Source organism: Mercurialis annua, linkage group LG7 (genome assembly GCF_937616625.2).
Source record: "Mercurialis annua linkage group LG7, ddMerAnnu1.2, whole genome shotgun sequence".
Lineage (NCBI taxonomy): Eukaryota > Viridiplantae > Streptophyta > Magnoliopsida > Malpighiales > Euphorbiaceae > Mercurialis > Mercurialis annua.
Genome location: NC_065576.1, coordinates 48,853,282 through 48,866,129, shown reverse-complemented (window position 1 = coordinate 48,866,129; position 12,848 = coordinate 48,853,282). Strand labels below are relative to the sequence as shown.

Below are 12,848 nucleotides of genomic sequence, written 5' to 3'. Positions count from 1 at the left end.
CCGACTAATTCGGACTGAATCAGATAGAACCCGTTAAGACGACAAAACTCTTGCAGATGATATTCAAAATCACTTTTATATTTAAAGTTCGAATTCGAAACCTCTAATTAAGAGTGAATGAGCTCTTACCTCTCATTTTCAACTCCTGATAAAGTAATCAAATAAATCAAAATTCAACCGAACACTCAATTTTATTTCCTTAAAATTGTTTTATAGGTCATAAAAATGAGAAATTACATGAAAATAATTATTGCAAAGGCTGCCTATGGCAAGCCATGGTCAATGGAATAGGTGGATCAGAAAAAGAACCATCAACAATTTGATGAAAAATCCATTGATTAGCAGCTTGAGTGAAATGAACTCCATCCCAATTGATCCAGACCGTTGGATCATCACATGGTTTCCCCACCAATATTTCTTTCCCTTTCACTTTAATTTTTCCTCCACATCCAATGTGCTTGTTGAAATTATACTTTCCACCATGCCCACAACAAGCCCTCAATGATTCATTAAACCCTGCAAATTGCAAATAAATTTCCATCCTATAATTTGTCAATTATTACATAAAACTTCTTCATTTTACATTTTAGAAATGAATATTTTTACAAAAAAAATATATCGTTTTAACTTTTAAGTGTGTGTAAATTGATTCATGTATAAAATTTTGATAAGAAATAGTAGATTCGAATTGGATTCGAATCAAACTTAAATTTATATGTAAAAGAGTTAAGTCTGGTTAAATTAGACCGAATCTGTCTAAATATCCGGCCATAAAGAAGTAAGAGTCGAGATTGATCATACCATGATTTCTTGTTTGAATGAAGAGTTTATATTTGAGCGAGTAAATATCGACGTATGTTATGGCGGCATGTGGCAATTTCTTTCTCAATTTGATAACAAGTTTCTTCAATCCGTCATTGAAATATTGAGCTACTTCATTATATTGAATCCCGCATCCAGCATTATCAATCTCTGCTTCTGAAAGGGGAATTCGATCCAAAACATAAGCTAGACAGCCGAAAGGTCCTGTATTGTGAATCCAGAAGTTTCTTCCTCCTTGACCATATATATACTGTTACAAAATGTAGGAGTAAATCAACCTTTTTTCCAATTTAATTATCAAAATGAAACTAATTCAGACCACTGACCTACTTATTGTACAAACGAATTTATAGCTACATCAAATGATAATATACTATAATTCATTTTAAGTTTTTTTTATTTAAGTGTAATGGAGTCAAGCCAAGTCTCGAAATACTCAGAATTTATGAAATTTTTCAAAATTGTTTCAATTTTAATCGAGTCAAACTGGAGTTCGAGTTGTTAAATTCGAATATGAAAATACTTGTAGAGGCAAAATGTATTTTTATATACCAACAACTGTAGTTTATTTGCTAAATCCCATAATTTTAAAATTTTATTAGTTTGATGCATTATTTTTATAATTTTTGCCAACTATATATATGCTTAATTTGTAGATGACGTGACACAATCTTATATATGTCAAGTAAGATAATTTTGGACACGTGAATAATAATAATATGCTATGTTAGTTCTAAACAAATTGTGGGTATATTTGGCAACAATTGAAAAAAATTAATTAACCAACCTGAAAAGTATTTATAATTATATTATATCTAACAAACAAGCTATAATTGTAGACATATAAATACAATTTACGGTTAATAACATAGTAATATCTATATTTTTAAATTAACCGTTAACTTTTTAAAAAATTATGTCAATAATCGAACTGATTTGAATCAAATCGAATGAGATTCTCAATTATTTCACCGAGTCCAAACCGAATTTCTAAACTGATATTCGATCAAGTTCTAGATGAATTTTGCATTCTAAATTTTAGAGTCTAGATTGAGTTAATATTTACTAACCGAAATAATGTTCTTGAATTGGTCGAGCACTTCAGGAACATAAGCTTTTACTTCACTAGTAGACATGTTCAAGAAATAACCAGCGGTCAGATCATTCTGTCCGATGTCAAATGTGTATAAAGCACGAGAGAAATCCTTAGCCTTAGGCAATATTTTTTTATAGATTCCACCTACACATCAAAAATCATTATCTTGATAAATGTCATTAAATTAACTAAAATACCAACGAGCTGTGACTCAAATGGCATAAAAGTTGTACATCAAACTGTCAAAAACGTGGGTTCAAATTTACAGTTTTTTACCTTTACTGCGAACAATTTGAGATCTGCGGTGAAAATCGAAGAATTCATTCCATTGAACATCCAAAGAAATGGGACTATAACCACTTTGATGAAGAGTTGTGTTTTGAGGTCTAATAGTAGACCCTGCTGTCGCAAAATTAGCTCCATGTCTGAAATTGCTGCCGATTGAATCAAGGTATGCACTTAGATATGGCAATCCAAGCCTTTCGGCTGTCACAAAATCACATTTATTAGAAAAAAAATTACAAAAGTGGTTTAAAATCATTCAAATATTTTCAAAAATATCTTTTCAGTTTTTCATGCTTTCACTTATAACTAAAAGTACATTTTGTATTAGAGATGTATTAGTGATATATCAGTCATGTACTTTTAAGTATTTAGTATATACACAATATAGTTTTTATAGGCATAATTAAAGAAAATTTGGGTTTAAAATGCATCTTTGAAATTTAAGAGATTTGTTTTGCATGGTTTTGTGGTTTCGAATATATTTTTCAACAACCCTTTTCTTATGAGTAAAACATATATAGGAAAATAATAAGGGTTTCAAGTCGGATTCGATTAGAAAATATTATTCATGTGTCGGGATAATTTTGGGATTAATATTCAATTATTGCACATAAGGTCAAGAATGTAACCATGCATGGTGGACCCAATTGCTAGATATCCATGAATTATTAATTGAAAAATTATAATAGTGGAGAATAAACTTTTAAGGATATACTATTTTAATGTGTGTATTTTTATTATTTTCCAATCATTGTACTACTAGTAAGATAAAATCATTAAAAGTATTATTACTTAAACGTACAATCATTTTTTTAAATACCAATAAAATTTAAGTAAATAGATGATTTATTTTGAGTGGCGCTATTTAAAGCAACATTAGAAGGGACATGACAATATTTTTTATCTTGATATAAAAATCAATTAAAAAAAGGTAATTCTGTCAAAACACACTTTTGACATTTTTTTCTGTCATTATCAATTGTTGCTGTAACAATAGCGTCATTCTTTATTTTTATCTTTTATATATATTGATTAATTTTTAAACAAAACAATTATAAGAGTGTAACAGTAAACTGCTAGGTCGTGAATTTGTTCTTCCCACAAGCGCTCTCCGTCTCCAAATAAAAAAAAATGGAGACAAAGTACATTGATTAATAATGAAAATAATATTAGAAACACTCATTTGATATATCTTACAAAGTTAAATTAATAATATTAAAAAAATAACAGTTTAGATGTAAAAATAATAGATTTAATATTTAGACAACATTGATATATAATTTATGCATTATCAATTCTAAAAGTTGTCTGGTTCATTTTACATATAGTGTCGGTGGATATGATTCTTAAAGATTTGAAGCCATAACCATATGTAAGGATAAAGACAATGAGGCTTACTAAGCTTTTGGTTCACATGATTTATAAACTTTGCGATTACAGACGTCATAAATAAACCTAGTGGTGATGATTGAACAAATTTATAATCAGCTTACATAATACATAAAATATTTTTAAAGTATTTTTTAATTAAATATATTATTGAACTAATGAAATATTTAAATCATTTAATTAAAAAATCATCTAATATAATACAAATAGATATAATAATATCAATTAAGATATCTAATTTAATAAGCACATATAATATAAAATAATACAAATTTAATTTAGAGTTTAGAATTATATAGTATTTAGTTAAAAGTGTGTAATCATATTAAATGAATTAGGCATAATTTATTTTAACATAAAATTAATCGTACTATAAATAAATTAATAAATGTTTTACTATACAAACATATTAATATTAAATTTAAATTCACTTAATTAATTTGGTGTCATATCTTCTACTATGATATATTGATATGAGTAATGTTATATAATCCAACACTTTTTTAATCCACCTTTTTGTACCGCATGACGTGGCAATCAAAGAGTGAATTGGCTAAATTTTATTTTTTGAGATATATACTTTTAGGTGAAAATTGAATAAATAAAACCTTGCCACGTAAGGTAGGTGAAAAGAGTTTAGTTAAAAAGATGAGTTATAAAGTATTTTTCATATTGATATACATTACAACATGCTAAATTGTAACATTGGTTCCATCATTTTCCTTGGTGTAACTTATGTACATTTGATTAATAGCATCAATATTTCTATCATTGTAAATGAATATAATGATAGAAATAGTTATATTTACATTAAATAAATTATAAAATGAATTTATTTACTAATGAAATGAATTTTAGATCATCCAAACAAGGCTAAATTAAAATGTGTAGGGTATCTTAGGCATTGCTATTAATTTTAAAAAGATTTATGTCATGATAAAGTTGCTTTCATAATAAGGTTATTCCAACATATATTTATTGTTCATCACTAAATAAAAGAATCTTAATCTATCCCACCACATATATATACACATTTTGTTTTTGGTAAGTATATAAATCATGAAAAAAAAGCATAGTATAGGAAAAATATGTACCAATAAAGTCCACAATGAGGCGGCCGTCGCAGTAGCGGCCGGCAGGGTGGTGGAAGTAAGACTCCCCATGAGGAGGAGGAGCTTGACCAAAGACAGCGGACAAACCACCGGTATCAGAATTAGAGTCACCGAAGTTAAAGATTGCCGGGAAATGACAATGAGAAAGATTATAAGTAAAGCATGAATTGCAAGTTAGAAGTAATAAAAGAAGTATGAAGAATGAGTCCATTATTGAATGTAAAAAACAAACAAAATATGAGCTAAAGATAAGATTGAAGAAAAGGCTAAATATTTTTTGAAGAGAGAAATTATTGGGTTATGGTCTTATAAAAAAGTTAGAGAGTGAGAGACAAAAGCCTTAAATATATAAAAGTCAGATTCTTGGCCCTACTAAAAAAAAAGTTAAATTAGAAAATGAAACTAATTTTTAATTATATATTTTGAATTTTACTTTCATGCAATGAATTTTTTTTACTTTGCTTATAGACTTGTTCATGGGTCAAACTCTAGACTATAGTGTAAATAATTATAAGGTTTGAATTTCATATTGAGTATTTAAATCATGATTTAGTATGGCACTTATAATTAATAAAAATAAAAATTGAGTTTTCTTGAATGGTTATATATGGATATTGGATTTTAAAACGATTTTGATTTATAAAGAAGATGATAGAAAAATTATCAAATTTGTCTTTTAATTATATTTATACTACTAATTTTTTACTAAATTAAAATTTTGTATGACCATAAGTTCTTAAATTGACGTCACATCATATTTTAATGAAACATCCAATTCCGTCAATTGTTGTATTTAAAATATATATTTTATCAACATTAAGGTCATAATTGAGATTTGAAAAATATTAAGTGGCTAAGTGGAAATTAGAGTAAACATTAAAGATGGGGGTCACAATTAAGATCCAAAAAAATATAAAGATGTAAAATGAGATTTGAGATCCACATTAAAGTCATTTTTGTACCTTTTTCCAATAAAATAACATATGAATATAACATTTTTACTACAAAAGAAACAACTTTGTATTAAAATTATTTTTCTTTTCAAATAGGATGAGGGAGAGGGAAGTTGCTAGACTAATTCTACTAAATAGTAGCTCATAAATTATAAGAAATGATGAAATAAATAATAATGTAATGTCAATTCTTGGTAAGACAAAATTGTCACACAATTGGACTCCATGGCCCAATGGATAAGGCGCTGGTCTACGAAACCAGAGATTCTGGGTTCGATCCCCAGTGGAGTCGTTTCTTATAAATTTTTAGTTTTTTTTAACGCTTCATGCTGATTTACAACATTCCACTCTAAAATAAGTTTATTTTTTCCAAATCAAAATGAAGTTATTTTTATTCCGTCAAATAAGTTGATTTTAGATTTAAATCAAATTGAGCTGAATCGAACCATATTCATCCCTAATTTTATCACCCTTTATACAATTCTAATTAGGAATAAGTTTATATAGTCCAATTATGGATAACCAAACCGTCAATTCGACTAAGAAGAGGTCAATTTAATCGAAATTAAATTATATTATCTTTTTAACCTACTCACTAAATTAATTAAAATTACAAAATCGAACATACTAAATTAATTAGTCAATTCTATTAAACCGATAAAAACGAAAAATTATTAACAATAAAAAATTAAAAAAATTATTAATTCAATTGACCAAAGTTATAAAACTATTAACCGTAACCGAATAAACTTTCTTAACTAATTTATCAAAAACTTTTAACCAAACTAACCGAACCACATCGGTTACTTCGGTTCAATCCAGTTTAAAAACAGTATAATGCTTGTTTATGTGGTTTCATTCTAGTTACATAGCTGCTTCAGTCAGCAAACATCAATCCAAAAAATAATTTCTATCTCATTGCATTAGTGCTATGCAGCCTATGATGCTGTATACATGCTTCATCAATGGGCAGTGGAGGATCTGACAAGGAACCATCAACAATTTTCTTGGCCACAATCTGATTTGCAGCCTCAGAATAATGTATGCCATCCCAACTAATATACACTTCAGGATTACTACATGCATCTCCTGAAATTTCTGTCCAATTTACCATCGCCTTTTCGCCACATCGTACTTGATAATCTCCGTAATGTCCGCAGCAATATCCGAATGCATCAGCAAAACCTGCAGAAGCAATAAGTGTGCTGAGTCATACTCGAAAACAGAAGCTCAAAAACCGAACAATGCACTGGTTCGATAACATTTTCGGAAGTTTTTACATACTAAAAGAAGTTATGTTTTCGAATTGCGTAAACGTTGATTGAATGAACTGAAGCTTACCATTCTGCTTTGCTTCAGAGATTAATGAATATTTCGCTGTGTAGATATCGGTATAAGTAATCGCTGCATCTGGCAGTTCTCTCCTAAGCTCTGCCACCTTATCTTTCAACTGCCTGTTAAATTCTTGAGCAATATCATTCTGGGACTTGACGCAACCAATTTGGTCCGCGTTTCCAGGTTTCGGAGGATAGTTTATTACGGAATACGGTAAGCAGCCAATGGGGCCTGTATTATGTATCCAAAATGTTCTTGCTTCCAGTTGATACAGTTTCTGAAATAGCAAATGGCAGATTTTCTGATAAATCAAGAATGCACGCACGATTATTGCTAAAACATTGCGAAAAACAAAAAGAAAGTTCATTAACCTCTACTGCCTGAGCAAACTGATCAATAATATAGGGTATAGATCCCAGAATTTGTTTCTCAGTCATTGACTTGAGTCCGGCATGAAGATCATTCTGTCCGATATCCAATGTATATAGCGCCTTGGAGAAATCCTCAGGTCTCGGAAGACTATTCGTAACATAAGAGCTTCTACCTGAAAATCAAGAATCCAAACCTGAAGGTCCTGAACATCAAAAACAGGATTAACAATTGATCGTTACCTTGATTGTATAGCTCGACAGTCCGTTCTTTAAACTGTTCAAACTGCAAAAGCTGCAAGTCAAGAGAAAATGGGCTAAAACCACCTTCAAATATTCTAGTATTCATTTTCTCAATAGTAGACCCTCCAGTAGCGAAATTTGCTCCATGTCGAAAATTAGTCCCAATAGAATCTAAGTATGCACTCAGGTAAGGCAATTCCAATTTCTCAGCTGCAAAGATTTGGAAACAATATCAACAAACTTATAAAATAAAAAAGCCAGCTTTAACATACACTAACCTATGAAGTCAATGATGTTACGCCCATCGCAGAACCGACCAGATGGCTTATTGAAGAAAGAATAGCCATTAGGATGATGAAGTCTATGAAACGCAGCAGATATACCGCCAGTATCGGAATTAGAATCACCAAAGTTGAATATTGCAGGGAAGTTACAACCTTTTAAGTGACCAAGATTGTATTTTCCTCCTCTCATTATCATAAAAACCGATAAGGCAAGTATTAAAGAAAGCAGGATTACCACTACTTGCAGAGTTTGTTTTAGCCCCTTAAGATTATTCCATCTTCTGCTGATCATAAAGAGTAATCTTGACAAATTCATGACTGATAATTCGAGTTCTCTAACAGAATATTGAGTGAGATCGATGACTTGTTATACAAGTTCTGATCGAGATTTTAGTTCACGAAAACTTAGTTTAAAAATACAAGATATATACATGTAAAACAAACAAAAAAACAAATAGAAAAGGATATGATGCAATCAACAATAAAATCACAAAATGTTGGCTTTCCTTTTCAAGTTGGATAACAATGATAAGTTGACATTTGAAGCAAAGCATTTAGGTAGATGATTTTTTTACTATATATAACTCATAGCACTTCATAAATGAGATTTTTTCTATAAATAGGAACTCTTTATCTTTAGAGTGGGAGATCTCTTTAGAATGGTCAGTATTTAGCAAACACAATTCACTACTGATCCATTCTTGTACAAGGTGAAAATCAAACGTTGTTCGACTTCTATCATTGAAGATAGTTTAACGAGGATAAAATGAAAAGTGCGTAACAACAGATAAAATACGGAGTTGGGAGTGAGTGAGGTAATTTTTCGTTCATAAGCATTATGCTTCCTCCACATTTTGGCTAATGAACAAGTTGCGACATGCTTCGTTGATGGGTGTTGGAGGATCTGACAGGGAACCGTCAACAATCTTGTCGGCTATGATACGATTTGCAGCCTGGGAATAATGTATTCCATCCCAACTAATATCGAGTTCAGGGTTGTTGCAGGGTTTCCTAGAAATTTCTGTCCCATTCGCCTTAGCCTTTTTCCAACATGGATCTCCGTAATGCCCACAACAATATCCAAATGGATCTGAAAATCCTGCAGGACCATCACATAAGTAATACATTTGAAGTTAATGTCTAGAAAAGTGAAGCTTAGAAAACAAATTCACTGGCTTAGTTGCCTCAAGAGTGTTATAAGTTTTTGAACCATTTCCTATTGGTTAGCAACAAGACTAAAACAAAGCTGAAGCTTACCCTGCTTCTTTGCTTCGGAAATTAATGAATATTTAGCGGTATAAATATCAGTATAAGTAAGCGCAGCATCAGGGAACTGTTTCCGAAGCTGGAACACCTTATCTTTCAGCTGCCTGTTAAATTCTTGGGCGATATCATTCATGGAGTTGGCGCAACCATTTTGATCCAAATTCTCAGGCTTTGGAGGAAACTCTGAGACAATCATAGGTAAGCAGCCAATAGGTCCAGTATTGTGTACCCAAAACGTTCTTGCTCCTAGCCGATACAGTTTCTGAAACAGCATTGTCGAATAACTCATTGTAAAGCAAGAATTAGTGCTGATAACATAATGGATGGTGTTGCTAACACTATTAAGCTTCAGAATCATCATTGAAAACATACCTCAATGACCTTAGCAAGCTGATCAATAATACTTGGGATAGATTCGAGAACTTGCTTATCTGTCATCGACTTAAATCCAGCGTGAAGATCATTCTGTCCGATATCCAACGTGTATAGCGCCTTAGAGAAATCGTCAGGCATTGGAAGACTATTAGTAACATACGAGCCTCCACCTGAAAATAAAAAACAAAACAGGATTACATACTAAGACTCTTTCTTTCCAGCAATAAATGTATCATTACCTTGATTGTATAGCTCGAGAGTTCGTTCCTTAAATTGTTCGAACTGCGAAAGCTGCAGATCAAGTGAAAGTGGGCTAAACCGATACACGCATAATCTAGTATCTACTCTCTGTATGGTAGCTCCCCCAGTAGCGAAATTTGCCCCGTGTCGAAAATTAGTCCCAATAGAATCTAAAAAAGAACTCAAGTAAGGCAATTCTAACCTCTCAGCTGCAAAGAATCACAAGCAAATTATGATCAAACGAATAAAAACAACCAAACTTTAACTCTTCTCACAGCAAGTAAAACCCAAAAACACAAAGAAAAAACAAACATCAACTACTGAAACTAACATCAATGAGTAGCCAAATTTAAAACATAAACCAAAAAAGAAACTGTAATCATTAAAAGATAGCACGAACACTTCACTCAAAGATAGCACGGACACTTGGCGTTTTGGACATAAAACTTCAATTTTAAACCTTATAATAACGCAGTTTCGCCATGTCCGTCTCCAAGTGTCCCATTTCCCCGTGTCTGTGTGTACTAACCTATAAAGTCAACAACGACACGCCCATCACAGAACCGCCCAGCCGGCTTACGGAAGAAAGAGTAGCCATTCGGGTACGGAATTCGACCAAATGCTGCGGATTTGCTGCCCGTGTCCGAGTTAGAATCACCAAAGTTGAAAATTGCAGGGAAGTTACAGCCAGTATTCAAGTGACTATGCTTATTTATGCCTGTACTTGCAGCAGAAACTGAGAATGCTAGCGTTAGAACAAGTAGGATTAGTACTGCTAGCAGACTGTGTTTTCTTTGCATCCACTCATCTTTCAATCTTATGCTCATTGTTGTCATAAGTTTTGACCAATCCATGATCATATATTGCTAAAGAGTACTGATCCTTTTTTCTCTCAGAAATTTTATCAATACTCACATCAAATGGATTATTAGTCTACAGTTCTTTTTTATAATCGAGGGAGATGGAGCGCTTGTGAGAGGAATCGAATTTACGACCTGATAAATTACTGCTCAGGGTTTGTATCATTTGAGCTATAACTTATCAGTGGATTAGTAGAAAGTTGATTATTTAATTTTTAATCAATTTATTATCATCAAAATTCTTTAATGTTGCATGATTTTACCAGCATGAAATTTTTGTCGGTGTCTCTCATAATATAAAAGGGATAAAATATTATTAATAAATTTTTCTAAAATCCTGAAAAAGAAATAACCCTCTGATTTCCGGACAAAAAATTATTGTCTTTATTTTATATTATGAGATGAAAAGCCCCTGATTTCACAATCTATCAGACTATCACCATTTCTTTGGCGACATCATAATTTAGGGGCGGACCCGTGACAACCCAAGGGGCCCTGGCCAAAAAGTTAATTTAACTTTCAAGGGAAAATTATAAAAAAATTCAAAAAGGGGAAAATTTATAACAAAATGTATTTTTCCAAAAGTTTACATTTCATACCTAAAAGTTTATAAAAATATAAAATATGTTCATTTTTACGTACTGTATTAAAGATATATTGATAATGTATCAACTATCTATCAAACATGTATCAAAAATGTATTTTTTATAATAAAAAATAGTACGTAAATTATGTAACTTTTCTTATTTTTAGGTACAGTTGAATTTTTCTGACTAAGTATGTATTTTTATAAATGAAGTGATTTTTAGAGTTGTTTTGTAAGTATCCCTTTTTTAAAATACTAATTTTGCATTATAAGCTATACGCATGTGTCTCATAACGTGACTCATTAATTTATAAATATAATTATAATTATACCAATTTATTTTATTTTATTTATAATAAATATTAAATTTATTAGATTTTTATTAGAAATAATTATAACATTTGAATTTTTAAATTTTTAAAATAATTTGACGTCAGTAACATTTATTTATAATTTATTATAACTATATCAGTGTTTAAATTAGGACTAGTGACAAAAGTCCAATAAAATATTAGAGAAATTTAGAAAAAACACTCCAAATTTTAAAATATTTGTAAAGTCTACCTCACGCTGAAAAAGTTAATAAAAATACTTTCCGTTTTTTTAATATTTTATGTTTTTACTCTAACATGTATTTTATTTATTCTTTTACCTTTTTAAATAAAAAAAATACCATGTGTCAGTGTAAAGTTATATCTTTTACTCTGTTTATCTTTCACCTATCTCTTCTCTGTTTTTTTCTTCATTAGCTTTAATGTCGAAGAGGAAGAAACGACGACCTCACTGGGAAGGAAAGGACGACCCACTTTCGCCAATCGTCAAAAGCATTGAAATATCTTCGGCGGTAGAGGCGAACTTCTGTAGCGGAGGGATCTTTGCCGGCAGCGGAGGCGATCTTCAGCGGTCCAATTGAGGTGATCTTTAGCGGCAGTAGTCGAACGAGAAGCGGCGGATCGGTGGTAGATTCAGTTATGTTGGCAGTAAGATTCTTTAGATTTTGTTACGTGGATTTGTGGCTTCTAATTAATTTCATATAATTTTGATGGAGAATAGAATTTGAATTCAACAACCCAAAAGTGAATGGGTATTGATGTGCAGGTTAATCTTTTGATTTTTCTCCAAGTTAGTATTTTATCACATCTGCATCTTCTTATCTCTTAATTCGGTAATTATAAAAGTAGCAGGTCAAGTCTCTTTCCCATGAAAGAGTTATTTTATTTCTTATTTTTGTTGTTTTTGTATATAAAAATGTAAGCTTTTTATTTTGATTTATTAGAATTGTAAAGCTAGTAAATTTGTTGAATGATTGTAAAGTGATTAACTACTAGCTGTTGTGATTAACAACATTTCATCGCGACTCTCTATTTTTGCATTAACATGTTAACATATGATACTAAATCTCAAAAAAATGACACTATGTTATGGGTGTTAATGCGTTTTTAGGTGATTTCTAGTGATTATGTCCCACGTGCATATTGTATCTATACATTATTAATTAATTTATTGTTGTTCTAAACAATGTCAATCTCAAAAATTTAAGCAATAGTATGATGAAGTTAACTTAAATGTTTGATGTAGGTTAATTACCTTTTGATAACTATGAAAAAGTGATAAGAAGTTCATGAAATTATAAT

The 12,848-nt window shown here is 30.8% G+C and overlaps 3 protein-coding genes and 1 non-coding gene across 4 annotated transcripts; 1 reads left to right on the top strand and 3 right to left on the bottom strand.

Moving 5' to 3' along the window:
• Positions 1-172: 172 nt before the first annotated feature.
• On the bottom strand, positions 173-5,002 carry LOC126654567 (alpha-L-fucosidase 3-like). Its single transcript, XM_050348474.1, has 5 exons — positions 4,687-5,002; positions 2,195-2,404; positions 1,893-2,062; positions 802-1,072; positions 173-516 (listed from the first exon to the last, which is right to left on the bottom strand). The coding sequence occupies exons 1-5, from the start codon at positions 4,913-4,915 to the stop codon at positions 248-250; spliced, it is 1,149 nt and encodes a 382-aa protein (XP_050204431.1). The 5' UTR covers positions 4,916-5,002; the 3' UTR covers positions 173-247.
• Positions 5,003-5,876: 874 nt separating this feature from the next.
• Positions 5,877-5,949, top strand: TRNAR-ACG (transfer RNA arginine (anticodon ACG)). The gene has a single exon. It is a non-coding gene; the product is annotated as a tRNA-Arg (tRNA).
• Positions 5,950-6,479: 530 nt separating this feature from the next.
• LOC126657369 (GDSL esterase/lipase At5g14450-like) lies at positions 6,480-8,390 on the bottom strand. Its single transcript, XM_050352043.1, has 5 exons — positions 7,882-8,390; positions 7,604-7,813; positions 7,364-7,536; positions 6,999-7,269; positions 6,480-6,842 (listed from the first exon to the last, which is right to left on the bottom strand). The coding sequence occupies exons 1-5, from the start codon at positions 8,201-8,203 to the stop codon at positions 6,568-6,570; spliced, it is 1,251 nt and encodes a 416-aa protein (XP_050208000.1). The 5' UTR covers positions 8,204-8,390; the 3' UTR covers positions 6,480-6,567.
• Positions 8,391-8,481: 91 nt separating this feature from the next.
• Positions 8,482-10,789, bottom strand: LOC126657370 (GDSL esterase/lipase At3g27950-like). The gene is made up of 5 exons (XM_050352044.2): positions 10,298-10,789; positions 9,768-9,977; positions 9,526-9,698; positions 9,145-9,415; positions 8,482-8,986 (listed from the first exon to the last, which is right to left on the bottom strand). The coding sequence occupies exons 1-5, from the start codon at positions 10,626-10,628 to the stop codon at positions 8,724-8,726; spliced, it is 1,248 nt and encodes a 415-aa protein (XP_050208001.1). The 5' UTR covers positions 10,629-10,789; the 3' UTR covers positions 8,482-8,723.
• Positions 10,790-12,848: the final 2,059 nt, after the last annotated feature.

Bases quoted from the DNA above. Each gene is read 5' to 3' on its own strand.
- LOC126654567 (XM_050348474.1), bottom strand. From the start codon at position 4,915: ATGGACTCATTCTTCATACTTCTTTTATTACTTCTAACTTGCAATTCA. The intron at 2,405-4,686 runs GTACATATTTTT...ATTTTGTGACAG, and splicing joins CCTCATTGTGGACTTTATTG to CCGAAAGGCTTGGATTGCCA. The intron at 2,063-2,194 runs GTAAAAAACTGT...TTTGATGTGTAG, and splicing joins TCAAATTGTTCGCAGTAAAG to GTGGAATCTATAAAAAAATA.
- LOC126657370 (XM_050352044.2), bottom strand. From the start codon at position 10,628: ATGATCATGGATTGGTCAAAACTTATGACAACAATGAGCATAAGATTG. The intron at 9,699-9,767 runs GTAATGATACAT...TTTTATTTTCAG, and splicing joins TCTCGAGCTATACAATCAAG to GTGGAGGCTCGTATGTTACT. The intron at 8,987-9,144 runs GTAAGCTTCAGC...ATGGTCCTGCAG, and splicing joins TTCCGAAGCAAAGAAGCAGG to GATTTTCAGATCCATTTGGA.
- LOC126657369 (XM_050352043.1), bottom strand. From the start codon at position 8,203: ATGAATTTGTCAAGATTACTCTTTATGATCAGCAGAAGATGGAATAAT. The intron at 7,537-7,603 runs GTAACGATCAAT...CTTGATTTTCAG, and splicing joins TGTCGAGCTATACAATCAAG to GTAGAAGCTCTTATGTTACG. The intron at 7,270-7,363 runs GTTAATGAACTT...TTGCTATTTCAG, and splicing joins AGTTTGCTCAGGCAGTAGAG to AAACTGTATCAACTGGAAGC.